The 26505-nt window shown below is 33.3% G+C and overlaps 3 protein-coding genes and 1 long non-coding RNA gene across 4 annotated transcripts; 1 reads left to right on the forward strand and 3 right to left on the reverse strand.

Annotated features, from left to right (window-relative positions):
- Positions 1-851: 851 nt before the first annotated feature.
- Positions 852-2675, reverse strand: LOC129304821 (uncharacterized). Its single transcript, XR_008591789.1, has 3 exons — positions 2405-2675; positions 1670-1735; positions 852-1120 (listed from the first exon to the last, which is right to left on the reverse strand). It is a non-coding gene; the product is annotated as an uncharacterized LOC129304821 (long non-coding RNA).
- Positions 2676-14498: 11823 nt separating this feature from the next.
- Positions 14499-15333, forward strand: LOC129305201 (uncharacterized). Its single transcript, XM_054945182.1, has one exon. It carries the CDS (start codon positions 14655-14657, stop codon positions 15159-15161), a length of 507 nt encoding a protein of 168 aa, XP_054801157.1. The 5' UTR covers positions 14499-14654; the 3' UTR covers positions 15162-15333.
- Positions 15334-16267: 934 nt separating this feature from the next.
- Positions 16268-18385, reverse strand: LOC129305200 (WAT1-related protein At3g30340-like). Its single transcript, XM_054945180.1, has 6 exons — positions 17833-18385; positions 17682-17744; positions 17419-17535; positions 16856-17270; positions 16577-16728; positions 16268-16488 (listed from the first exon to the last, which is right to left on the reverse strand). Exons 1-6 carry the CDS (start codon positions 18018-18020, stop codon positions 16326-16328), a joined length of 1098 nt encoding a protein of 365 aa, XP_054801155.1. The 5' UTR covers positions 18021-18385; the 3' UTR covers positions 16268-16325.
- Positions 18386-20054: 1669 nt separating this feature from the next.
- Positions 20055-20978, reverse strand: LOC129305465 (ethylene-responsive transcription factor ERN2-like). Its single transcript, XM_054945489.1, has one exon. The coding sequence runs from the start codon at positions 20976-20978 to the stop codon at positions 20055-20057; it is 924 nt and encodes a 307-aa protein (XP_054801464.1).
- Positions 20979-26505: the final 5527 nt, after the last annotated feature.

Consider the following 26505-nt stretch of genomic DNA (forward strand, 5'->3'; position numbering starts at 1 on the left):
CATACCTTGACTCAGCACCTAACTTAACATTATTGACCTCCTTCTAATACTTAAAGAACTTTGGCTATTCCCTACCCCACCAATAATGAAGACTTTGCCATCATGCTCCTTAACCTTCTCTATTCCTCACTTCATCCTTCGAGTTTGACAATCTTACTTTAGATACTTTCTAGAGTTCATTTTGTCCATTCATAAACGTGGCTTCTCTGCCACATGGATACCACATCAATGACTCAATTACTGCCAGTTATAACCCACGTGATGTGACAAATAGGTAGGACCTAGTCAAAATAAAATATTTAACAATCAACATTCTAAATCTATTAAAAAAGGTTGACATTACACCATTTGAAAAAATTTGATATCAATACTGCCTTTTTTCTTTGTTTAAAGTGATGGACGTACTTGTTACAATACTTTAAGGGCAAATATGCACCTTATCTCTTCATTTTATATTGTGTTTATGCATGGAATCAATATACCATTAACTGTTTTCAAGTAGTAAATAGTGCAATCTATTAGTCACATATTAATAGTGCTAATCACGTGATCTTTAGGCCAAAAAAACTCAACAATGTTAAAGGTCATTGTTAACTCGGGCTAGAGGTAGAATAGGACTTGGGCAAGCAATCACAATTGATGAGATCTCCCTTGGCTTCACGAAATCAACCATTCTTAAGGCTAGTACATACGAGCACTGTAACACCCTCAAATTTACAGACCGATTTTTCACAAGTTATTAATTCAACAAATCCTTTTTTTTTATTTTTTTTTTCATTGAACCCTTATCATGGTAGAAAAATTTCTACCACGATACATCCAAGACAATATACCACAGGTCTTAAAATATCTAAAAAAAACAATTAGAACCATGAGGGACAGACATGATCCTCATAGCATGTTATTCAAATCAGATCATAAATCAAGAGGGACAGACATAATCCTCTTAGTCATATAAATACTTTTAATAAAAAGGATTAGAGTTTACATGCTTCACAAAGAAGATATGTCCTAAGTTGGCACAAGATACATTGTATAATCTAAAATAAGAGGCAACGTAAAAGATGGTGTCTCATACACCACAGTTACACCTCTGGTGCTTTCTCGGCCGGACTCGCTCCTGTAAAAATATTAACCACGGGGAATGAGACTTAAAAGTCCCAGTAACCAAAAATTAATATGTAATGATGCATGCGGATGTAACTAATCATGCGATTGCTAAGTGGGCACACAAAACATTTAACCGAACAATACTTTCAAACAAACCGAACAAGTATTTAATTTGCATGACTGCACCTTATATCCTCCTTTCGCCATGCTCGGACGCCAAATCACCCGACCAAAGGTGAGTTGGACCAAGCGACACGCCACTCATTGGGTCCAATGAGGGCTTACCACGTGGTAATAATTAACCGAACAGAAATTCCCATTAACACCATACATTAAAATACCCTGACAAGTCATGCATCATTCAAATATCTAAACAGGAATATATCTGAACAATAATATCTCATCATGATAAACAAAAATAAATTTTTAACCCACTTGGCAATAATTTCAAACAAGTATATACAGTATTTATTTTCAATAATTCATAATTTTTCCAAACAACAAAACAACACATAACCATTCACAAACACACTCATCACAACACATTAATAATGGTTACCTTGTGTCTTGAATAACAAGTTCCCCTTCACAACTCCTTTTTCACCACTATCTTTGTCAATATAATCTACATAATTATTTCACAATACTATATATTAATTTTACATTAAAATAAATAACTCTAATTTAAAGAGTTAGAAAGTCTTAAATCTATAGTCCATATTAACACTAATTTAAGATTTATGCCTCATTTAACTTCCCAAATTCTTTTCTAAAATTCTCGTACCCTAATGAACTATTTTTTTTTATCCTCAATTCACTTCTAGTATCACAATTTCATCCTTCTACATTCTAAAAATTCATCCAAAAATAAATTAAAAATTTTAGAATTATCTTGAAGTCTCAAATCACCTTTCTATAACCTCAAAAATACCTATTCATACTTAAATAAATATTTAATAATCATAGGTTTATCCCTACGTCTCAGATTCCACATAAATTCAACCATATAGATCTAGATTTTAACTCAAAAATTCTTAAACATGAGTTTTAACCTCAAGAAAGTATTCTATAATATTTATTATATCCTTAAGAGTTTTAACCTATATTTTTAATCTATCATATCATCAGATTAACTATCCTATAGAAAAAAAAATCCTAATCAGAATATTTACTCTATCCTATAAAATAATTATATCACTAGAAAGCTAATATTATTTAGAAAATAACTATAAAATTAATTTTATAATTAAATAAATTTTTAAATGCTAATCTAAACAGGAAAGTTAGAACATACCTGAAGAAAAAGAAAATAATCCCCCCTTGCGAGAAAACGCCGAGCAACGTGAGAGGAAGAGAGAAAAATAATATAAAAATGGGATTGTGAGTCCCAAAATTATATTAAAAAAAACTATAGGTTTGAATTTAATTATTCAAACCTTTGGGCCAAAAGTTACAATTTTTTCTAAATTGCATCTTAGCCTCTCATGCTTCCTAATGCACACACCCCCTCCTTTTTATACATGAAGGCACCTCTTCTCTTCCCTCATCTAACCAATGTGGGACTTAGAAACAACAACTTCCACCCCCTTTTTTTTGTTCCTTCTACCTTCTCTTTTTTTTTTCAACACATACATAAAAAAAATTATTTATGTATTATATCTTAACTAAATATTGCTTATGTGGTTTTAAATTTAAATTTTTAAATTCATAATTAAATACCTAACCATAATATTATTTCTAAATAACCTCAAATAATATAAATTCCTATTATTATCATTTTTTTCTCAAAACCTAAATTCCACAATTTCTTTATTATATAAAAAATCAGGATGTTACAAGCACTTTTTAACTTTGGTTATTTGGTTAATCAACCTAGAAAGTTTTTTTATTACTTGAATTAAAAAAAATGAAGCTAAAGTGCACAAGAATGGTAGATAGCAGGGATAGTTTGCTGCTTAATTATATCCGCAGGAGAGATCTTTAACCAACATTTGCTGCCCAATTTTTGGAGAAATATTATGCTTTCGTTTGGTTTTGATTTTTGAAATCCCTCAATCTTTGAACCAAAGTAGGACCCACTTTGATTTTTCCCCCCTTATTATTCATAATAGCCTCAACAACTCGCGTGCCCAAATTTAATAGTATATCCTTTCAAATCTGCTCTCGTAATCCACCCCTAAAATTAATTGTTATTACTTGATTCAATATTGCCTTGTGGCTATTGTGTTTCGTCTTGTCATCATCATCAAAGCATCCCTATTTTTTGTGTCTGAAGCGTACAAATTTTTTTCCTCTACAATAAATTATATGTTGGTACAACAGCACTACAAGTTAGTTTGAAAAATTATACTCCTTTTGATCTAAAATATAAGTAGTTTTTAGAAATAATTTGCATACCAATAAAGTCTTTATTCTCATAAAAATACATATTATTATTTTTTTACTCTTACCCCAAGTTACCAATGCACTTCATTATGAGTGAGAGGTAAATTTACACAAAGATCTATGTTAATAAATATAAGGGGTAAAATGGAAAAAAAATCGCTTATGCTAAGCTGCTTATATTTTGAATCAAGATTACTTGAGGAAAAATGCTTCTATTTTGTATAACAGGGACTATTTAAATTGAGTTATGTTTATAATATATCATTGTACCTATAAGATGATTATAATTTAGATAATGTACAAGCTCTAAATTATGGACATAATTTGTAGCATGTTTTTGTGTCAAAATGGTATTTTACACATATTTTATGCTATATTATATCCTACTTTAACCCAAGATTCAAATATTTTATTTTTTAATTGTGAATATAAAGATTAGGAAAGATTTAATTGTTTACTTTACAACTTGAGCTTAAGAAAGATTATATTAGATCCCTGAGAGCTTGGATTTCATTTGCATTGTGCAAATTGAAATCTATACATTATAATGTGAAACTTATATATATATATATATATATATATAAATGTGTGCACTTTAGAGCTTGCCCTAAACATGAACAATTTGAGCAAGCTTTAGAAAATGGTTAAAATCAAGGAAACATGGGCTTTTGGGTTTGAGCTTTAATGGAGAGAGGCAACTTATAAGCATGTTGAAGACACTCGTCCCTTCTCAATTCCTGGTAAAGTTTTCCACTTTCTTAGAAAATTCTAACAAACTAGAAAGAAAAACCACATAAAAGTTGCATTATCCTGTATTTCAATGGCCTCATGTGGCAGAAAATCATTTTTCCATAGTTACTTGATGTTTTCAATCAGATATTGGCTAGATTGTTAAGTTTTCTATTATATATGATCAATTTATGCTTCATTTTTTACATTTAGAGAAACAAACAAACATGGATTTGAATGCAAAAGAAATCTCACTTCATTTGTGCAAAATGCTTTTGGCTTTTTACAACACAAGCTGCACATTTATTCAAAGGCATCATGTGGTGTCTGGTGTTTTCTTAATCTCTTTCATCCTGCAACTCGTCTGAAGGATCTAACTTCGTGTTGATTCCATTATATGTATACTTCATAAACTACTTTAATAATGGGGAAGAATCTAGAAAAAATACTATTCCCATTGCTTTGAATAAGTGAAAGTGCACAATCTTTTATATATAGCAATGTATCTATCCTTATCTTCAACTACAATCTTGTAATTAATTCTTGAGGCTCCTATTTATATAAATATGTGCATTCACCAATAATAAAATATTAAGCAATTCATTCTCTGCTATTACATGATCAATTGGCATGCAATCTATTTTGGTAGTGTTAAAATTATGTGGTTTGGCTATATCCTATTTGTTATTTCTGTCACAATTATAATCATTTATGGTTATTTATTTATGTGTGTCAGCCTAATTCCCATGCTTTTCTCTCATAATTTATTGCTCTAAACCATCATTTTAAGAGCATACTAAAAGCTTACAAGTTAGGTACATGAGATTGTTAGATGCATTAATGAAAGATTTGGAACACTTATTGCTGTCCTAATACATCACCTAGTAGGACTTGGAACATTACCTATTTATATGGATAGATTTGCCCTATATTTTAGCTTCTTTTCCCAGCATTTTCAATTTTCAACTATTTCTTCTAGTAATTTCAAGATTGTTGAGGCATACTATTCTTTGTTTACAAGAGAATGATGAATCATTTGCTAAAACATGTTGCTGATAAACTAACGTGGAATTTTTTATATTCAAGATTTTATTATGAATCCTATTGGTAATATTGATAATGCACAATTAGTGTCACTATTAAAGTATTTATCTAATATAATGGATCATTCATACAAGATGCACTAGCATTTTTAAACTCATGTTTTGCCAGCATAATTGAATGTATGAAGAAAGAAACATAAAATCAATGAGAAAGACAAAGCTATATGAACAAGAATTAGAAAGTCTAGAAAAAAAAACAATGATGTGTGTCAAATATCATCATCATATCAAGCCTCTCCAAGCTGATTTCATGTGAACAAACCAAATCATGTTCACATATATTCAAATGAACAAACAAGAATACCTAAAAAGAAACCTAAATAGATTATTAGAAAAATCCAAAAAAAGAAATGCAAAAACTAACCTATAATCATCATTGTGAACATTGTATTTTATCCGGGCTTCCAGATGTAAATTAAAAATATAAAAAAATGAATAAATTTGAGTAAATTAAATAAATAAAATAAATAAGGAAAAATAAGATTTTATAAGAAAATTTAAAAATAAAATAATATCTTAATGACATTAAAAGATTTTTCCCGCTTTTTATTGACTCGCAAATCCCCCCATTTTTTTCTCTCAAATTAAATTCCTTTAGTGTGAATTTGAAAATCTAAAATAATAGAAAAAAGTCAAAATAAAAGTTGCCTTAATATACTTGATTATGTCACTAAGAGAAAAAACCTAGTTGGTGTCTATAAAAGAGAGAGAGAGAGAGAGAGAGAGAGAGAGAGAGAGAGGTATGCCAAAGAGAAGGGGAGGATTTTTTGGAAAGGAGATCGAAGGGAGGAAACTGATCATGTTGGCAAAGCTCTACAAAGTAAGTTTTATTTTGACTCTATTTTCATGTTCATCTGATTATGGGTGCTTGATCAGTGTAATGCCTTGTAAAAAAGAGGAGCTGTCTCGGGTATAGAATTTTTCCCTATAGGTTCACCACCATTTTGGTCCTCACTAATCATTATAATGATTTCCATATACTAATAATTGATTACTCTTGTTCGGGTTACATGTTCTTGGTTGGGATTTGCTTCATGTATTTGATTGCAACATTATGCCTCTTACCATATTTTTTTGTTTGTTTGATTACCACGTGCATGGATCAGTTCTAAACGATTCTTCCTTGGCCTCATCTTCATTGATTTGTCCATTTTTTGTTTTTGGTTTGTTCGAAAAGGTGTGCTTGATCTTAGGATTATGAGCGCAAAACTTCCAATTTATTTTATTTGTCAAAATTGTGAGAATGATTTCATTACGTGGCTAATTGAGTGTATTGTGAATTTATTTGTATTCAATCTCATTTGTTTTATCAATGAATCGTTCACTTTTCTTAAAAAGAAATAGAGGTCTTGATAAAAAATAATAATATTCCAACCTTTTTATCCTTTTTCTTCAAAAAAAGGGCCTACAAGTGATATTAAATCATCATAAATATTTAATTTACTGATGATGTGAGTGATATTAAATCACCACAATTATCAAGCATCAAGAAATTTCTCTTTGTGCAATATTTTAGAAATAATATTTTTGATCATATTTTAGGCTATGTCATGAGTGATACAAAATCACTTTAGATTCCTAAGAATAACAAAATCTTTAGTGTAACATCCTAAAAATTTTAAGACTCAAATTTATTTAAAAAAAATAAACAAAAATAAAATAAAATATCTATAATTAAATTAAAATTTAGAATAATTTAATAGAGGCCCAGAGTTCGAATTTTACTAAGCAAAAGTTTAGTTTTATTTGATTTTTAACTATGGAAAAAATTACCAAAGTTGACCCGGGCTTTTGTGCAATAATAAAAAATGTTGGGCCCTTTCTTGTAATTTTCCCCAAAGTTTTTGACCAGCATTTTAAGGAGCAAACTGATGCAGAAATGCAGAGAAAATGAGAAAGGAAGCAAACGCACAAACGGGAGAGAGAGAGAGAGGAAGAAGAGAAGAGAAAGGGAGGGAGTTAGGCTTGGATCTAGGAGTCTTTGCGACCGTTGCGAGCTCGGCTACACGATAGAAAATTGTTGGTGGAACTTATTGAGAAGTAAGGAACAAGCCAAGCCCTATTTTGTACAAGGGGAACTCTTTTAGTACCAAAGGGTTGAGGTAACAGGGGAATTTATATTTCTTATTACTTTGTTTTAGCTATTTTTGAATAAATATTACTAGTTATCATGCATTACATGTTTTAAAAGATTAAATGTGCTTTATAAGGGGTTATGGGGTACTACTTTGATTATAGTGCAAATATGTTTTCTAATTGTTTAATAACAATGTTTTTATGGAAATGAGATTTATAAATATTATACTACTTTAGAGTGTTGAATGGTCAATACTCAGGAAAGGTAGATAAGAGTAAAAGGCATGATCTCGGTGGGAGTTCACCAATGAGAAGGTGTGGATTTTTGATATTCTATGGCACACTGTCAGTACTCAGTGTTGTCTTACGTATTGTGGGCTCAGTGCACTAAAGTGGTTAGTGTATTGAGTGTTCGACACCTCTCAGTGGGGGAGGGAATCCGACATATGAAGTGTGAGGTTGAGTGCCTAGGCCAAGGTAGCCCTCACATGGAGAGTAAGTCGGGCTGGCTCTGGGAGGGAGTTAGCTTTGACTGCTCAGGATTCACGTCGAAGGGGCATAGGCGGTTCGGTGGATTAGATCATGCCTTAGATTATGTTTTGTGCCTGTAGAGGTACAAGTAGGTATAAGGTTTACCTGCGAGTTAAAGAGTGCCAGGGGGCATTCTGTTGGTCATGAAAGGCCATACCGGCCTAGGTCATGCATTCATGCATTTTAAATGGCTAAATTATATACTATGTTGAATTTATTATTCATTTATTTAATTATGGCTTACTTTGTAATAATCAATATAGATTTCACTGTTACTGAGACTGTGGTTGTCTCACCCCTTTCTTTTCAATATTCTAGGTCCAGGCGAAGGATCCAGTGGTGGATGGGGAAAAGAGCAAAGCTAGGGGTTTGCTTGTGATTTGTAAAGAACTGCAACCCCTTTCTTTTGAGCAAATATATTGTAATGTATTTAAGATTAGGGTGCCAGTAGGATATGATTATGTGTGTGTGTGTGTGAATATGTGTGGATTGTGTGCTTGTGTATGAATTTTTGTCTGTTTGCAGACTTGTGGCTAGGAAACTTGGTTATGGTGTGTGGTTTTGATGGATTTACATAGTAGACCAAGTTTCTATTACAAGCATATCTTTATTTTGATATATATGTGATTTTATAAGCAAATGCAAAGTGGTTGCATTGCAAATGGTGTGCTATGGGAAAACATACAGCTTGAATAGAGAGAGTGGGTGCGTGGGCCCCACAAGGAGCTCTGAGCCAAGTGAAAATGTTTAGCATATGTATTTATATAAATACATGGCATTTGGATTGATTTGTGACCACTCTTGTATGATTTGTGCATTTTGGGGGTTTAGGGTCCATTTTAGAAAATGGCACCCGGGTGGTCAAATTTTGATGTATGGGGGTTTTCCATCATTTGAATGTTCTATCAAGTGTTTTTAATCTTATTTGACGTGTCCAAAGTGTTTCCACAGGTTTGTGACCATTAGGATGGGATTTGGACAATTTTGAAAATGGTTTTTACCAAAAAGCTGCACTTTTGCATCCGGGTGTCCAAATCTTAATCCGACCGTTGGATTTCTCTAAAATTTGGGTCACAAGTAAAACCTTTTATAAGCTTCGTGTGGGCTTTGGAATCACGTCGATCGGATATCGGACGGAGAAACGACGCACTCCGGAATTTGGTCTGGAGGTGCTGTCATGACAGCATTAAATTGCTGTCATGACAGCTACAGTGTTGATTTTGTAACCTGCACAAAATTCAATCCGTCCGTTGGATCTTTTCAAAATTTAGTATGCTAATAGTATTCTTTAAAAGTGACATGTGGGCTTTGGAATCACTCCGATCGGAGGTCAGATGATGAAATGGTGCACTCCGGAAGTTGGTCCGGAAGTGCTGTCATGACAGCTTTTTAGCTGTCATGACAGCAAAAATAGTCAATCTTTTAACATGTCTAATTTTTAATCCGACCGTTGGATCTTTTTGAAATTTGGTACACTTATAGTATCCTTTGAATGTGACGTGTGAGCTTTAAAATCACTTCAATCGGAGGTCGAATGACGGAACACCGCCTCCTGGAAGTTGGCCCAGGAGGGCTGTCATGACAGCAATAAATTACTGTCATGACAGCATCTTTTTATTCCATTTTCGTCTAACTTGCTTCCGTGCGCTATAGGTAGAACCTATAATTATTTTTAAGGTTTTAAATGATTTATTTCTTAAGTTGGTTAGAGGATCAACTCCTTAACCACACTTAGTTTGTTTGAATTATGTGATTTTTGGATAACACTCAAGGCAAGTGTTACATTTAGCATATTTTGAGTTATGTCATGAGTGATATTAAATTATCGTGGATTCCCAAGAATATCAAAAGAGATACCATGCATGACACTAATTCATTATAAGTATCAAATTTTGCATTAAAATTTCATAGTTAAATTATTAACTTTGAAAATCCCTTTAAGGTTTGCTATGAGTGATATTAAATCACTATGTACACTTAAAGCATCAACCAATAGATTATGAGTTATACTAAATTATTGCAAGCTCCAATGCTAGTTAAATTTTTGTACAATGATAATAATAAAGGTTAACCCAAAAATAATATTATTTTCATAAAAAATTAAAGAATAAAAAAATCTAACTAATAATACTTTTGAACTATGTGGATTTTTATAACGTCATCTTTAACATTAAATAGACAAAATACATAACACGGAATAACATTATGATAACTGAGATTTTATTAATCTTATAATTAATTATCATAACCCAAGGGTTAAAAGCATATGAGCAAAATGGGATCCCAAGAAAAACCCTTTTTAAAAAGCCATTTGAGTTCAAACTATAGTTTAACCAAGTAAATAAAACAACGAAAGCATGGGAAATTCATCATGCTATAAAATAATAAGTAACAATATATTTTTAGCCATAACGGCATAGTGCATCGCAACACAGTGCATCGTCTGTCACGATGGATTGCACAAAGGGGAATGCCCCTTCTCTATGCCTTGCGCTGCAGTGCATGACCAATGTTATGGTAGCAAACTACTATCATAACAGCTCTTCGGGCTAACTTCTAGAATGTGCCATTTTGCCATTCAACATTCAATTCAAGCAATTCAAGCGTTTATATGTAGCTCTTAGAGCTACTTAGCTATTAACACCGATCCTACACCCAAATATTGAGCCAAATAAGATTTAGATACCCAAACCCAAAATGGCTCATTTTCTTTCAAAAATTATAACTAACGTGCCCAAACACCTAATCCAAGTGCCAATAACCATGGAACCACTTGAACCAACTTAAATAGACAATAAACAACCTATTCAAGCATTCAAGTCACAACAATAACAACCAAGACAAGAATTAGCCACCAAAACCCCATTTTCAACATAAATTTCATTAGGAGTAAAAATTTCTTATAAATAATCTAATGGCTAATAAATCATATAAATTAATACAAAACTAACACTTGCATTAGTACCTCAACTTCTCATGGCCATTACAACACAGATATAACAAACCCAAGCTGAGATATCCACAGTTCATAACAAAATTCATGCAAGTGTATCACAAAACTATATATGCCCTAAGTTGGCATATGCATATAATATTTGTTACAAACCCAAAAGAAATGAAATGATTATATAACTAAGAGCTAGTCCCCTTGATGCTCTCGGTTGCACCTTCCTTTCCCTTGCCCCTATTAGAGCTTTTACCTGTAAAATGTAACCACGGGGTAAGTCGAGGACTCAATGATCCAATAGTCTAATCAACTACTCGTGTGTGAAAATAATTTATGCGTATGTGAAGTGGCATAAAAAATTATATAACATGTCTTATAAATTCACACATGGTTATAGTATGATATGCATGATTAACACACCACCTTATACCCTCCTTATGTCTTCCTATTTAATCTATGAGCTAAAAGTTTGATAGGACTATGTTCATGTGACTAGATTGGTCTAAACTCACCACTAGTAGGAGGAAACCCCGGCCAAGAGCGCCTTTGCCCACCATGAACTATAGATATCCTTTGTCCATAAATATTAGGAGTGTCAATGCCCAATCTATCACTTATAGTATTGGAACTTTCAAACAATATGATATTAAGCACTGGGGCCTTTATGGTGCCATGTACTATATAGATTTCCAAACAATGTTTTGACAACATACTAGGGTGAACTCTCGCCCTTTTACAATGATCATGCCAAACATACTTAATACATCTAACATATAGTCATGATATATAAATTATCACAATTTTTCATTTTCATATAAACCATAGAATTTCGCAAGTAGTTATACATAAAGATAGCATTTAGCTTTCCAAATACAAAAGCATTAAAACAAGTTTTCATTCCACTTTACATAACTTCACAATCATAATTTCATACTATTATTAGGCTAGTATCAAACCAAAACATTACTTTTAAATCAAACACATTACCATCCAAACATATAAAAAGGAAGATTAGACAATTCAGTTGCCTCAATCCTTTTGTCACTAAAAGGGTTACTATAGTTAACCAACAGCTCTACATGCATCCACTTACATCACAATGCTCGATCAAAGGTTAATCTACACAATTAAACCTTAATTGTCAAATTTCCATACTAATCACCCCATTTTATAATACAACTAAGGGTACACATTATGCTCAAAACCTCACTTTAGCCCTAACAATCCTTCCAACACACTACATTAACTATATTTAACACCCTAACACATAAATAACACCGTTACATTACTCACATTACTCTTAATCATCTAATTTTTACCTAGAGTTCATTCAAACATTAACCAACAACTCCAAATGACTGTATAATCTATAAATCCAGATTTAGAGGCTTGATTTAACTTTTCAAGGCTTTGACTAAGGTAATAAGTTCAGCCATTATCCAAGAAAACACGAAATCAAAGCCCCACAACAACCAAATCATTAGAAAGTTCAAATAGAGGGAGAATGAGAAGTGGAGGAAGCTTATCCAAAGTTAAATCTTGCTCCAAATGCTTCTAATATGTCTCCAAGGTCAAGCCCTAGTACCTATCGATTGTCTACCGTCTTCTCTCCGTGTTCTCTCTATCCCAATTCTTATTTTCTATTTGATTTTGCGAGCTAATAAATGTAGATTTTGCACGTGCACTATAGTGCATTAGCTCATCTGCCACAACACATGGCATAAAGAACCTCAAACTTGTTTTGGGCCTTTCTCCGTGCCACAACCTACTCAAACTCTAATCTAACCCTCTTTTAAGGTCGTTTAATGATCCATTAGATACATTAGTCTCCCAAAACATCATTAATTAAAAATTCACTTAATTTGACAAAAATACCCTTATAAATAGTGAAAATTTTTAAAGTTTAAATTCAAGTTGTTACAACTTTAATTCCTTAGGTCAAGTCCTTCTTTGTAAATAAATAATTTGTTTTCATTTTTTAATCTTTATTTTTACATGTAATTAAAGGGTATTTAAGATATTATTAAAAGTTCAATTAATTTTATACAATTAAAAGGGTAACCGTTCTTATGAACAGGTATCGTGGAATGCCTAATACTTTTCCCATACACAATCAACTTCTGAACCCTTTTCGCAAACCATCTTTTTTTATCATATAGTTTTCCAAGGTTTTTCTAAAAACTTTAATGGTGACTCTTATTTCTCTACATTTATTGACCTTCCCTTTTTGGGAAAAGGCACAATTTGGGTGTGACAATCATCATCACAGAAGATTGTAAAGTTACTAGCAGTATGCTTAGTCAAATTACCAACATCATCATAAGTGAAATAAGTGTGTTTATATATGTAGGCTTTTAGACATGTGATATTAGATTTTTCTAGGGACTTTGATACCACTTGTTAGTGGTGAGAAGTGAAAAGAAAACAAAAGGGTTATTAGAAGCAAAATAACACATTTTAAAATCTGAACCGTCTATATTAAATTTAAATTATAAAATAAATATACACCATTTAGATTAAATCTAAATCAATAAAAAATAAAAATAAAATTAAGAACTTTAAATCTAGACTATCAAATTTTATGTGGGCGGGGCAAGGAGGGAGGAATAGTGCAAGGAGTCTTCTAACACCTTATAAGTTCCCTTTCACCATTAGAGCTCATGCCCAAAGTCCATGTTTCCTTGATTTTAACCATTTTTTGAAGCTTAGCTCAAATTGTTCATGTTTATGGCAAGTTTAAGAGTACAAACATTATACAGACACATACATAAATTTAAGTCTCACATTATTATGTACAAATTTCAACTCGCACTATACAAATTCAAACTCTAGAGGATAAAAAATAAATGTTACAAATCGAAGCTCTAAAAGATTTAATATAATTTTTCTTAAGCTCAAATTGTAAAGTACGGAATTAAATCTTTGACCAAAAAAAGTACGGAATTAAATCTTTCCTAAACTTTATCTTCATTATTCAAAAACAAAATATTTAAATCTTGGATTATTAAAATAGGGATAATGTAGTGTAAAATATTTGTAAAATAGCATTTGACACAAAACCGCGCAACAAATTATGTTTATAAATCAGTTGTACATTATTTAAAATAGATTCATCTTCTAAGTAAATGGTACATTATAAACATAACTCGATTTAACTATAATAATTTTTCAAACTAACTGGTCGATGTAATGCAATTCTATAATATGCGAACTTATAATTTACTGTAGAAGAAAAAATCTGTATGGTTGAGATGGAGACGCCAAAAACAGTGATGCTTTGAGGAGGCCCTCTCTCTCTCTCTCTCTACTTTTTACTTTCATTTTCGCTTTAATTTCTCAATCTTAACTATTTATTAATTTTATAATTAAAAAATTATTTAGTAGAACGTTATGAATGATAAGATTGAGGGAGTAGAAAAAAAAAAAAAAAGAAGAGAAAAAGAAAGGAAACACAGTCTCCCGACCTTTGACGATGATCAAAAGAAGAAAGCACGAGAGCCAGAAGAGGAATATATGATTAAGTAATAACGAAGCAATCCTTCTCCAGCCTTTATTATCTTGTTTCCTACTTTGAGTTAAACATAATTCTTTAATTGCCATTCAAGTCAGTCCAATTCTGTCTACTTTATTCTCAGAAGATCGACTCAAGAAGCTATAGCTCCTGTAATCCCTCTTATATAAACAATCACACAAACACTAGGAGTTCTTCAATTCATACCCACACAGCACATAATTCTCGTAAGAAGAAAATTCCAATCTTCCGCATCTCAAAAATGCCTTCAGAACAAGTGAGACTGAGCCAATCCGCAGCTTCCGATGCAGAGAAGCACAAGCAACTGGACAGAGAAATCAGGGAGATGGTGTCCACCATCACTCACCGGGTCACGGATCTCCACAAATCATCCGGGTCAGGGTCAGGCCAGAATCTGGAGGATGACGAAGATGGCGGCGTTAGGATCATCACGTTGGCGGGAAACAACACCGGCGCCACTCTGCGAAGCGCATTGGACGAGAAATCAGCGCAATCTCATGGGAGCGAAGAGCCGGAGGCGTTAAGCACTTACGTGAACAGCAATTTCCAGGCGATCAACAACTCAATGATGCTGGGCGGGAGCTACGAGGCTAACGATCCTGGTGTGCGCTTGGATATCTCGGAATTTATTGAGCCACGATCAAAGCACCGCGAGAAGAAGCATAGGAAGAAGGAGAAGAAGGAGAAGAAGAAAGAGAATAAAGGCTCAGGCTCCGGCTCCGGCTCCACCACTGACCATTCTGATTGAGATCAATGCTGTGTTTGTGGAGTTCCGAAACAATGCTGCAATTTCTACCCGGAAACACGCTTACGGAGTTCGTTGCCTTCACATTTGCCTCTTATGTGTGTTTGATTGTTTGTTCCTTCCTTACCTCATTTCTGTGCTAATCATGAATGGAGTAATCGTCTCTTAATTACAATTATAAGTTTATAATATCATAATGATGGGGTAATGACCAAATAATAGTATTACTTTATTTATTTTGATGAAATAAGTACAAGGATTCACACTAATTATCCAAAAAATAAATTAATTATTTTTTAAAATGTTTCAATAATTTAATATTTAATTTTGAATATTTATCCAGCAAAATTTTCTTTTTATAATAATTAATTATTTTCTTCTTATAATAATTAATATTTTATTGTTGGGTTGAAAGCTTTTTAAAAGTCTTCAAAGTTGGTGGGTTAAAAACTTAAAATTATTGGAGTATCAAGCTTCCCTACAATAAATGGAGATAAAGAAAAAAAAAAAAAAGGAACATAAAGACTGCTCTCTCCATCTTTATATAGAAAAAAAAATTCATTCCAAAATATAAAAACATGTCAGCATATTTTTTAATAAATGTGCTATTATACCTTATTACATAGGAAAAAAAAAAGAAAAATACTCATCAATTTATTTTGAAAAAGAGGTTTGTTTTTTATTTATAATAATTAAAAATAAAACTGAAATATTGTTATGCTTTTAAATAGATAATCAATTTTTATTAAGAATATATAGGAACAGAGGAAGTATGTCCAAATGATTTCTTTTTGACCATACTACAGTTTAATTAAGGATAAAAATAACATTTCGTTTTCTTAAGCTGGATTAGTTTAATAGCTTATGATACATGAGGACCATTCTATGCTTAACATTATAAAGCCAGGTGAGTTCAGGGTCATTCAAGAGAGGGATTTAGCATGGGAACTTTTTACCCCCGAAACAGCTAGAACTGCAGTTATAATATTTAGTTATATTTATTGAACAGTCAGGTTATTCCATTATATTTTTTTCCAAAGAGAGAGAGAGAGGAAACAAATTCATTTAAAATTTTCCCTTTTTTCAAGGAATATGTTGTAAGGTTAACTTTATGAGAGCACAAGGTAGTTGCAGGGGAATTAGGTCTGAAAAAAATGAAGGACCCCGCTAATCATTGGAGACTATGATTTGTTGTATTTGAGGTTCTTGTCCCCTGATTTCTCCATCTTGTTGGTATAGCTTAGTCACACACTCTTGATTCTGCGTTTCTGTGTTCTTGCCCCAAAGCAGAATGTACAATCCCACCATCACCAAGATGGATCCCATCAAACTGAGACACCAGAATCAGACACAATCAGTCACATACTTCATAATCCAATGTGGTGAACTTACGAGTGGTAGTTTGTGGAAGCATTCACCTTCCAACATGAAGCGGCTCGTGCAAGATAGGAATGTCAATCATGGCAGCCATTATCTGAACAAGAGGGCTGAATGATGCAGTGAACACAGGACCCTTTTTCTTCACACACCATGACAGCCCCACAAAACACAAACCAGATCCGACCATCCCCTGAACATCACGCACAATGTCATTCTGATTGTGTCACCTCATGAGATGAATTGTAATAGCAAAAGTTTAAGGGAAACCAAGATGACTAAACTAGTTTTCTATTTAACACAGGAAAAGAAGCACTTACAGAAAACAGAACAGTGAGTATTTGCATGTTTTCCTTGAGAACCCACATAGACGAGTTCCGAGAAGTGGACAAGCTAAGAACAGAAGATTGAATGGCTCCAAAGAATGTCATGATAGCTGTGCTAGAATACTGGCAGGGGTACCTCTTTCCTATTTTTGCTTGCAAGAGAAACCAAGATGACCACAATACCGTACCCACAACCAGAGCTATCACACCAGTGGTCCATCTCCCTGTGTTCCTCGGAGGAGAAGCTAGCTTTACTGCAGAAACCATATGCCTGTCAGCGTCACTTTGAGAATAACTGAACAAGGGCTTTCCTTTGTACAGTGTCAATAACAATGCTCCTCCAATGCACACCACTGTGCCAAGTATCTTGGCTCTCCCTCTGTTGCCTTTTATGTTCACAGTCTCTAACCTGTAGAGCAACAAGATTATTTTGCATTCCTTGACTGTGCCTTGAATATAAAGCAGTATTAACTAACTATTAATATAATGCTTGAACCTAAATTTGAATTCATGTAGCCAAGACATTAGGCCTAGGCTTGTGCATTTTTTGTTCATACCCGAAAGGAAATGCCATGATGAATGTGACCACAGGCACCATGTTAATGAAGGCACAAGCGAAGGTAGCAGAGGTGTCATGGATTCCCAGAAGGTAGAAGTACTGTGTGAGTGATGTCCTGCAAGAAAGAATTGATCAAGTGAAACTCCGCGAGAAGGCTAGCTAGTTTCATAGCTACACAATAGATCAATTCATGGTACAATGAAGAAAAATTGATTCAGATAAAAAGGAATGCTGAAGTAACAGATTTCATGTCTGACTAACCCAACTAATGCACTGAGGAAGAGGTAGCATAAAATTCGAACCGTGAGCTTTGGCCTGCCATTTCTGCAAACGAAAGGAAATGGTCAAGAGATTCCTGATTTCCCTTTGGGAGCTGAGTTCAGAGAGTTTGGGGATCTCAAGAAGAACGTACCTTTCCCAGAAGAAAGCAATTGGTGCTAAGAAAATGCAAGCAACGGACAAACGGTACGTGACTAAAACCAATGGGTTCATACCCTCTTGCAGGACTTCCTCGAGAAGAATATTCACAACAGCGAAAGCGAAATCAATAGCCATCATTGCCACAAAAGGTTTCCATTCTTCGAAATTCACCATCTTCATCTTCAGGGCCTGAGTGTGAGGCCTTCCTCCTTTCCTTTATCTCTCTCGTTATCAGATCAAGTTGAGTTTGAAGTGCAACAGAGAGTGAGGTCAAGGCTTTATATTAACAAAAGAAAGCAGCAAGATCAAACTTAGCGAATCACAGCAAATACAAAAAGCAACCGACTTGGATATATTTTTCGCTTTCTTTTGACAGATGATCGTGTTCAACGTGGAGATAATTGGAGAATCTTTTCCCCGGATCATAGAAAATACATTTAGATTTAATAAATTGGTTCAAAATCTATGAACTTAATATCATTGGCCTCATTTAGGCCACGAGATTATTTAGGATTATGTCTTTTAAACCTGGAGGTAAGAATAATGTAAGTGGGACTGTCTGATAAACGATGCATCTCTCTCCTCCCTTAATTAGTATATGGCATCTAATACTTTGATGATCATCTCTCCAAATAGAAATGTACCAGAAATATCATTCACATTTGATGCAAACATGGAACAAATGTCAGATCTGGGTGCTCAACAAGAAGCAAGAAACCAATAAGAGATCTCAGTAGTGGACTATAATGTAGTAAATATGCCCTATGGCTCTGGGGTTTATATAAGCTATGGGATTCTGATTCATTTGTCATGTCTATTGTCTTCCTTTAAGTCACCTGGTGTGATTTTTGTGGTCACAGATGTTGGTAGATAAATGGAAATCAGTACATTGCCTTTCAAAGATTTTCCGCTAATAACATACTCCATTCAATATACATACATGTGTGTGTGTATCAATGAAAGCTATAGTTTAACAAATTCATAGAATGAAGTTATTCAGAGAAAAAATTTTCCAACATCTCTAAGAAAACTAATTATGTTACCGAATAGATTTGATTTTTTTCCCACACAATTGGTGAATCGATGGACATCCCTCAACCACTAAGTTAAAGATAGCATAAGACAATGTTAACTGAATATTCTCTGTCATGTGATAAAATAAATAATTCTTCGACTCATTGCAATTTCCGCATGTGTAAAATCATCCTGAATTCCTGATTATCAAAGTGCGGTTACTATATACATGTATTCGTGAACAGTATGTATTGCCGATTATATAATGACTATATAAACAGAACAAATTCTTTTTAGGTATTCTTCTAACTTTTTCATTGGGTTTTCAGCTTTTCTGAGACATTATGCAGTATTGTTCACTTGACATGTTTCTCACTATTCTTTGTGAAACTAACGTGTCTGTGGGATAACAAGGACCGTTCATTGTTTTTAAAAGATCATTAAGCATATAATCGCTCAAAAATTAGATTCTCGTCACTAAGACGTTGAAAATAAATGATTACAGGCTTGCAGCATACAAAACTCTTTCTCCATTAGCCATACAATATTGTGCCTCTCAACTTTTTCATCGTTCCTATGTATATGTCCTACGAATAATCACCACTCTTTCAAATTAAAGAACATATCATATATAATTGTGGGTCTAAAGAATTTCTGTGCATATATACTAAAGTGTTTTGGCTGATTATGTTGAAGCAACGTATTTACTATCTGTTTCAACGGGCTAATATATTGAAGAGCCAAAACATGATCTGGTGGGGCATAAACAACGAAACTTGAGCTCTGTATTTTAAGGATATAGATAAAGTATATAGATGAAGTTAAAACGTCGATCTGGAAGATAATTTCTGTTACTGTAGCGTAGAACTTTTTTTTTTCTTTTCAGATTATATTATTTTACTAGTACATTGAGGAATGTTATATATGCATTGATTGATTGATGCATGGTTGAGAACCATCATCCTATCTTGGCAAAAGGCAAAGTATATATTATAATTGATCATCCTACAGTTAATAAGTAGCCAAAAGGATTTAAAGAACAAATCTTTATTCATGGCATTATAAATGAAACAATTGATGAATTAATGAATTACAGGTGAATTTATTGTTCATGCATGTGAAACATACCAAAACAAACAATCTAGATGATCAAGTTAAAAGAATGATTAATGGATCAAGACTCTTGATGACTCTTAAACCCTAAATGTCAACCGAGCTCAGAAGAAACAGAGTCAGAGGATCCCAAGAGCCACCTGAGGTAAACCAACTGTTATTGTTGTCACTGTGCACGAACTGTAGTTGCTCAGGTGTCCAGAAGCAATGATCATACGACGATATTCCACCAATTTGATTCACCTGCAAGTTCACCAAATTCGTTTGACCATTCTTATCACTGTTGGATAAACAATGATCTGAACATGTCAGGTTTGTCAGGTCAGAAAGAGGCCACGCAGCCGTGACTCCACGAACAGCATCAGAAAGCAAGCCGCTTTCAGAATCCTGATACGTCGTCTGTGACTGCCATGGCAGTCCGTATAATGCTGCATCGTTGGACCAACCCAAGCTTACCATGGTCGTGATTCCAGGATCTACAGGTTCTGAAACAATCACTGATCTCTTAGCATTTGCGGGATTCGTGGGTATTGATGTATCTGTACTCCCAGAATGCTTACGAGTAGTTGAGGTCGAAACTGCACCAGAGCCAACAATGGAGGAAGGCTTCGAAGATGATGCCTTTCTCTTATCATCAGACAGTTTGGCCCTGAGAGCGCCAAGAAGTCCGTCTGCTTCAGCACCAGCCTCAGGCACGTCCTCGAACGAAAAGGGCTCCATGTTCTCCGGCGGGTACCTAAAACAGCCGCCGGAGGCTGCAACAGATTGACCCGGCAGTTCAAAGTTGGTGCGAGCATTTGCACCACGCAACCCGCGAGCCGCGGCGTCGTAGGCTCGAGCTGCATCTTCTGCAGTGTCGAATGTTCCGAGCCATAGCCTGACCTTCTGAAGCGAGTCTTTGATCTCGGCTACCCATCTTCCCGAAGGTCTCTGACGAACACCAACGAACTTTTGGTGGCCTCTGGACGATAACTTCTTCTTCGATCTTTCGTTACTGATTGGTGTTTTCATTATTTCTGCTTGTTCGATCACCTCACAATGTTGTATTGGCTTTAATAGGGCTGAGATGAAAGGAAGGTATTTGAGAAGTGTGAAGGGGACAAAGGAGAAGATGACAAAGGTAAAATGGATTGATATGAGTGTTGTTTATCGGAACGTCGCCATTATTGCAGGCCGTTTAGTTGTTATCGACATCACCAACGTAAATTTTCGTACTGGATTCTCATTACTCAGGCATAAGATCGATTTGAGTCATGGAAATGTTTAACTAGTTAGGTTAGAATCTAATTGATGAAAATGCTGTGCACGAGCCCAGCAATTGCGTAGTGAACAGAATAGAATGATAAAACTTGTATAGATATCTTTCCGCCAATGTTCACTTCTTTGCAAAACGAGAGTGCAGAATTCCTCTTAAGATGTGAACGTAAAAAATTTAATGACTAAAAAAGATAACAATGATTATAGGGCCCTCATTGATGATAACCAATTTAAGTACGTTCCCTAAATTAAAAAAGTAATTGCGCGCGAAAGAAATACTAATAAATCAGAAAAATTGCTTAAACATTCTAGAATGTGATTAAATGATAGATTTTGAACTCAGAGTCAAAATTACCCTACAGTTGGGAGTATTTTCTATCTTTTTTAATCTCTTGGAAATTGAACACTGTTATAAGCTTTTATTCTTTGTGAAGTTCCTTAAAAAGGAAAACAACAAAGAGTTTGTTTATTTACTCCTTCTGAGTTCATTTATAAAGTAAAAAAACAAGATTTTTTTATGCTATTTATAAGTCACATCATTAAATTTTTATTATATCATTAAATATAATTAATGTGTTTTAAAATTTTTTAAATCTAAAAATATATTAAAAATGACTTATAAATAGTATCAAAGAATATAATAAAAGCATAATAGATTAAGGTGAGGTACCTCAATATATTGGAGGTGGATATAGAGGCCAAAATAAAAGACTAAGTGAGTCTAGGTTGCGATCGACATCATAAAAAATTACCACCCTTTAAAGGGTTATTTATTTTTTCTCATGATTGACAAAGTGTGTGTTAGTATTAAAAGACTAATGACGCTTTGATTTTGAAAAATATATATGTGTGTGTGTGTTAAAAGTTTGATCTCACGTTAGACTTACGTTTTTTTTTTTTTTTTACATTAGTACAACTGCTCACTTGATATGTCATTTACTTACTTGATTATTGTGAAACTCTCAAGCGAGATCTATTTGAAATTATTCATACATCCGTGTCCCATCTTCATTTCGTAACGTAACGAGTGTTATTCGACGCTACGTAAACTCTCAAATTGTTCTTCTAATAATGGTGTTTCGTACCTCACTTAAAGAGGCTTGATTTGTACTATTCTAACTGCGGCCGATCACTCTTTCTTTTCATGTGTGACCGGAAAAAAAAAAAAGTGTGCATCAATGTAAGAATCAATAATCAAGATCATACTCAAATAATAATCAAATCAATAATAAACAAAACATTTCATTGAACTGATTAGTTTAATGGTTTATCAATTCAATCGATTAAGTTAACCTAATTTCCAATATTTTATATGATACATCTTGTGTAACTAAATTGACAATTTTTCCTGAAAAATATGGTAGGTTCTTGAGTTTTTTCCATCAATCCACGGCAGCAAGCATGAAGAAACATGTCGTCCAAGACATGTATTTTTATTGGAAAAATAAAAAACAGAAAATAATATTTATATTATATTTAATCCTTAAACAAACGAAAATAGTTTTCATGTGAACCAATAGGTAAACTGGCACGCCCTGATGAGTGATGAATCATGCATCACCATTCACCTGTTACGGGGTACCAGGTACCATTCTCGTGTAAAGCTGCGCAACATCGCTGCAATCCTAAATTGTTCCAGCTTCTCTCTTTACCACGCCACTTCCAGCTCCCTCGGGTTTCCTCGAAACCCACATCTCACAACATTTTTTTTGAACACAAAGATAACCGTGTAAGATTAAGTCAAATCAAGACATAAAAATGCAACACTTAGGTGGAAGATAATCAAAAATCAAGATGTTGATATTATCGTTCAAAGTTTGACAAGCAAATCAATCCACATACTTGTTAGATTATCTAAAAACATGATTGAAGTTGATAACTCAATCTTTTATGACATGGTTTTTGATTTTCTTTATAGTTTATCATTGAAGGGATAGTTTAGGTTGTGATAATATTGAATAAATGATAAAGCTTTAAAAGAATCAGAGTAAATGTTGATGTGATTAAATTTGTAACTTCATTAAAAAAAAAAAATTCAAGCATGGCCATGAGCTTAATTTGGTGCTCAGTGATAACACAATGCATATCATTATTTTACGAAGCAGAAAAGTTTACAGATTCTGGAAGGAACAGAACATGATTGAAGAATCATGCTTTAATTTTTATAATCAGTTAACCCATACCAAACATCTTCTGTTAATGACGCAGAAGATGATCCTAATAAAGACTAAAAAGAGATAAATCGCTGCCCCACCATGTCCAATTGCTTCATTTCACAATGCATGCAACCGCATAAGCCCATGACTTAAGATACTCCTTCATTGCGTTCTCATCATGATAAGGAAGCGTCCAGCTCAGTCGATTAAGCTTCGAAGGTCCGGCGAGAACCTTCGTATCAAACCCCAGCTCAACCCCAACCTTTCTCGTAATTCCATGCCGCTCTGTTCTCTTTCTTCGCTTTCTTCTTCTTCTTCTTCTTCTTCCCCTGTCTTTCATCTCTGTTTCTGGTTCACAAGGTTTCCGAGGCAATGGAGTCACAGTCTCAGAAATCTCAGGCTCGTTTTGGAGATTGAGAAGGAGCGGAGAATCAGGTGGGTGTGAATCGCATTTGGAAGGGGTCAAAGAAGAAAGAGGGTGGTCAATGCGAGTGAAGATGTTGGAGCAGAACCAGAGGGAGTCTAAGCTCTGCAAAACCCAAGACGCATCCATGAGTGGAATAAACTTACTCAACCATGTGACTTTGGTTTGTATTGATTGGGAAAAAAAGGGAAGAAAGAAGGTAGGCGTTCAACCACAAAAGGACGAAGCTTTTTCCTTCCGTTGCAGAGACTTCTCCATGTGTTAATTGGATGGACCAAACTACCCCTACGAAGTTGTGTTTCGTGGAAAATTGATGGGGACAGTTTGGTCCCTTGAGAAACAGCGGCGAAACACCGTGGGCGGCCGTTACTCTAGCAAAATTTATGGAGGCTGCAATGATACAATTTCCATAAATGAAGAGAAAGGATTCTATTACTATGTTCCTTCATACTCTTTGTATAAATTTGTAAAGTAATTCAGTTATAATCATCAGATTTTATTAATATTTAAAAATTATTAAAATATTTCATCCATCTCAAATTATAAAGTACTAAAAGAGTTTTTTTATCATAAAATATAAGACACTTTGAGTATATTAAGATTTCATTAAATATATTAATTTTAATATTTTTCTTTCTCTTTTTATAATTAATTTTCATCTCTTCTCTTTTCAATATATTAAATGATGAATATTTTTAAAATTTTATATTTTTATTTTAAAAAGATAAAGTTGTTAAGTATATTTATGAGGTTTATTGGTATATAAGATTTTATCTAAAAGTGTCTTATAATTTGACGGAGAGAGTATATTTTAAAAAAAAAAACTCAAATAATTTTTATGATCAAAACACTTTCATATGTATCATCTCCAAAAATTTAAAATCCATGGTTCCATTGAATATGTGAAAATTAGATTTAATTTTAAACTAAGCCTTTCATTTAAATGCATAAAATTCGTTAGACAAATTCATGTTTTTATTATAATTTTAAATTTCTTATTGAGCCTTGTTATTTTCTTCATGTCTTCATTATCTATACTTTTGTTATTATCTTCACTCCTCTCATTTCTCACTCTCTCTCTTCGATTGAATAATAAAAGCAAGTTTATCACTTTCAATCTCCTGTTTTTACTTTTTTTTTTTGGGTAAAAATCTTCTGTTATTATTTTGAATTTTAGCTCATGTCTCTTTTATCTTTAAAATATATTATAATATCTAAATAAAAAATTTTAAATACATTAATATTCAATAAAAAATTTTGAATCTAAAATTTAAATTTAAATTTATCAATTCAGATGCTACCTTTCCAAATTCCTGAAACGGTTGTGCCATCGAATTTTAAGTTACTTTCAAAATTATCATAAGAACTTGCAACTTCCTCGCGGGTTTGTTGTTGCTTGTCCCAGATTTATTTTGGAAGGTTTAGATTTATTGCACGAGAATCCTAGCTGAAAATATTACTTTCATGAATTTTTTTTTAATGTTTTCCTAAATCTTGGGAGATTGCTATTTAGATACATTTTTTTATAGGCTTTTGAGGACTATATAAATAAATACATATATAACGTGTAAAGAGGAGGCCAGCTGATCATACGCATCTCTCTTAATTCCTCTTCTCCTTTATTTTTCTTTTTCCTTGAATTTTCTTCCTGGTTATGCATGCGTGACTAAATTATTCTTGTGATTAAAGAAGACCAAATTTATTTACTCTGTGGGATTGAACAACAAACCTAAGAGACTAAAGAACAATTCATCATCACGTAATCATAATTTCAAACAGTGCGAAAATAGCATGTCTGTGTGTAGTCTAAAAATATTTGGGAACCTTAATTAAAATGTTTTTCGCAAGTATATATATTATTCTGGTAAAAAACAGTATATAAATTATGGTTTTAAAAGCCCTTCAATTCCTATACAGCCAGTAGAGTTGGTTCTTTTCTGACCCACCTTAAATGAATTGTTTGACAATGAATTGTTTGACGACAACATGAGAGCACTGTAATTCTAGGTAATCATTAAGTATTTCAGTTCAAAAAAAAAGGAGATAGAAATGAGTACCTAAATAATTTAAGTAAAGTTTAATTAATTCATATTAATTTGAACATTGGTATAATAAGAATATATAATTTGAAAATTGGTATGATAAGAATAATTCCTCATATCTATTTTATGAAAAAATAATCGAATGACTGCAAAATTGATGTTTGAAACATGTAAAACATAATGATGTATGGTGCTTGCACTGCAACATATGGTACAGAGGGGGATAGCCGCAATGCATGTGCACATGCCACCGTGCATCTCCCTATTTTTCATGACTTGATATTTTTCAATTTATTTTGAATCTTTTTACTCTCATGAGGTATCCCATATTTTTGAAACATAATTTTACTTTGATTAGAAGTTTGCTAAATAATTTTGAGTATTTTAAACTATGTAAAAATTTAGGATCTTATTTATACAAATTTGCAAACTTAATAATCCAATTGGTTTAGCCCAATGATTGCCTTGATCTTAGTGAATTGGAATTAAGTAATTGGAGATTTTACATGATATAGTTAAATCTTTTCAAGCATGCTTGTCTATTTTGTAAAATCTCCCTTACTAATATCCAATTAACTCTAAATCTTGTTTACTTAAGAGATTATCTCAAAGTAAGCAACAAGTTGTATCAATTTCACAAATATGTTATAAGATAGGGG

Source organism: Prosopis cineraria, unplaced genomic scaffold, assembly GCF_029017545.1.
Source record: "Prosopis cineraria cultivar Desert tree isolate PC_DT_omini unplaced genomic scaffold, ASM2901754v1 PC3, whole genome shotgun sequence".
Classification (NCBI taxonomy): domain Eukaryota; kingdom Viridiplantae; phylum Streptophyta; class Magnoliopsida; order Fabales; family Fabaceae; genus Prosopis; species Prosopis cineraria.

Excerpts from the sequence above, each read along its gene's own strand:
- LOC129305465 (XM_054945489.1), bottom strand. The coding sequence starts at position 20,978 with ATGAAAACACCAATCAGTAACGAAAGATCGAAGAAGAAGTTATCGTCC.
- LOC129305200 (XM_054945180.1), bottom strand. The coding sequence starts at position 18,020 with ATGAAGATGGTGAATTTCGAAGAATGGAAACCTTTTGTGGCAATGATG. Across the intron at positions 17,745-17,832 it reads ATTGCTTTCTTCTGGGAAAG|AAATGGCAGGCCAAAGCTCA; the intron begins GTACGTTCTTCT and ends TTTCGTTTGCAG. Across the intron at positions 17,271-17,418 it reads ATCATGGCATTTCCTTTCGG|GTTAGAGACTGTGAACATAA; the intron begins GTATGAACAAAA and ends GTTGCTCTACAG.
- LOC129305201 (XM_054945182.1), top strand. The coding sequence starts at position 14,655 with ATGCCTTCAGAACAAGTGAGACTGAGCCAATCCGCAGCTTCCGATGCA.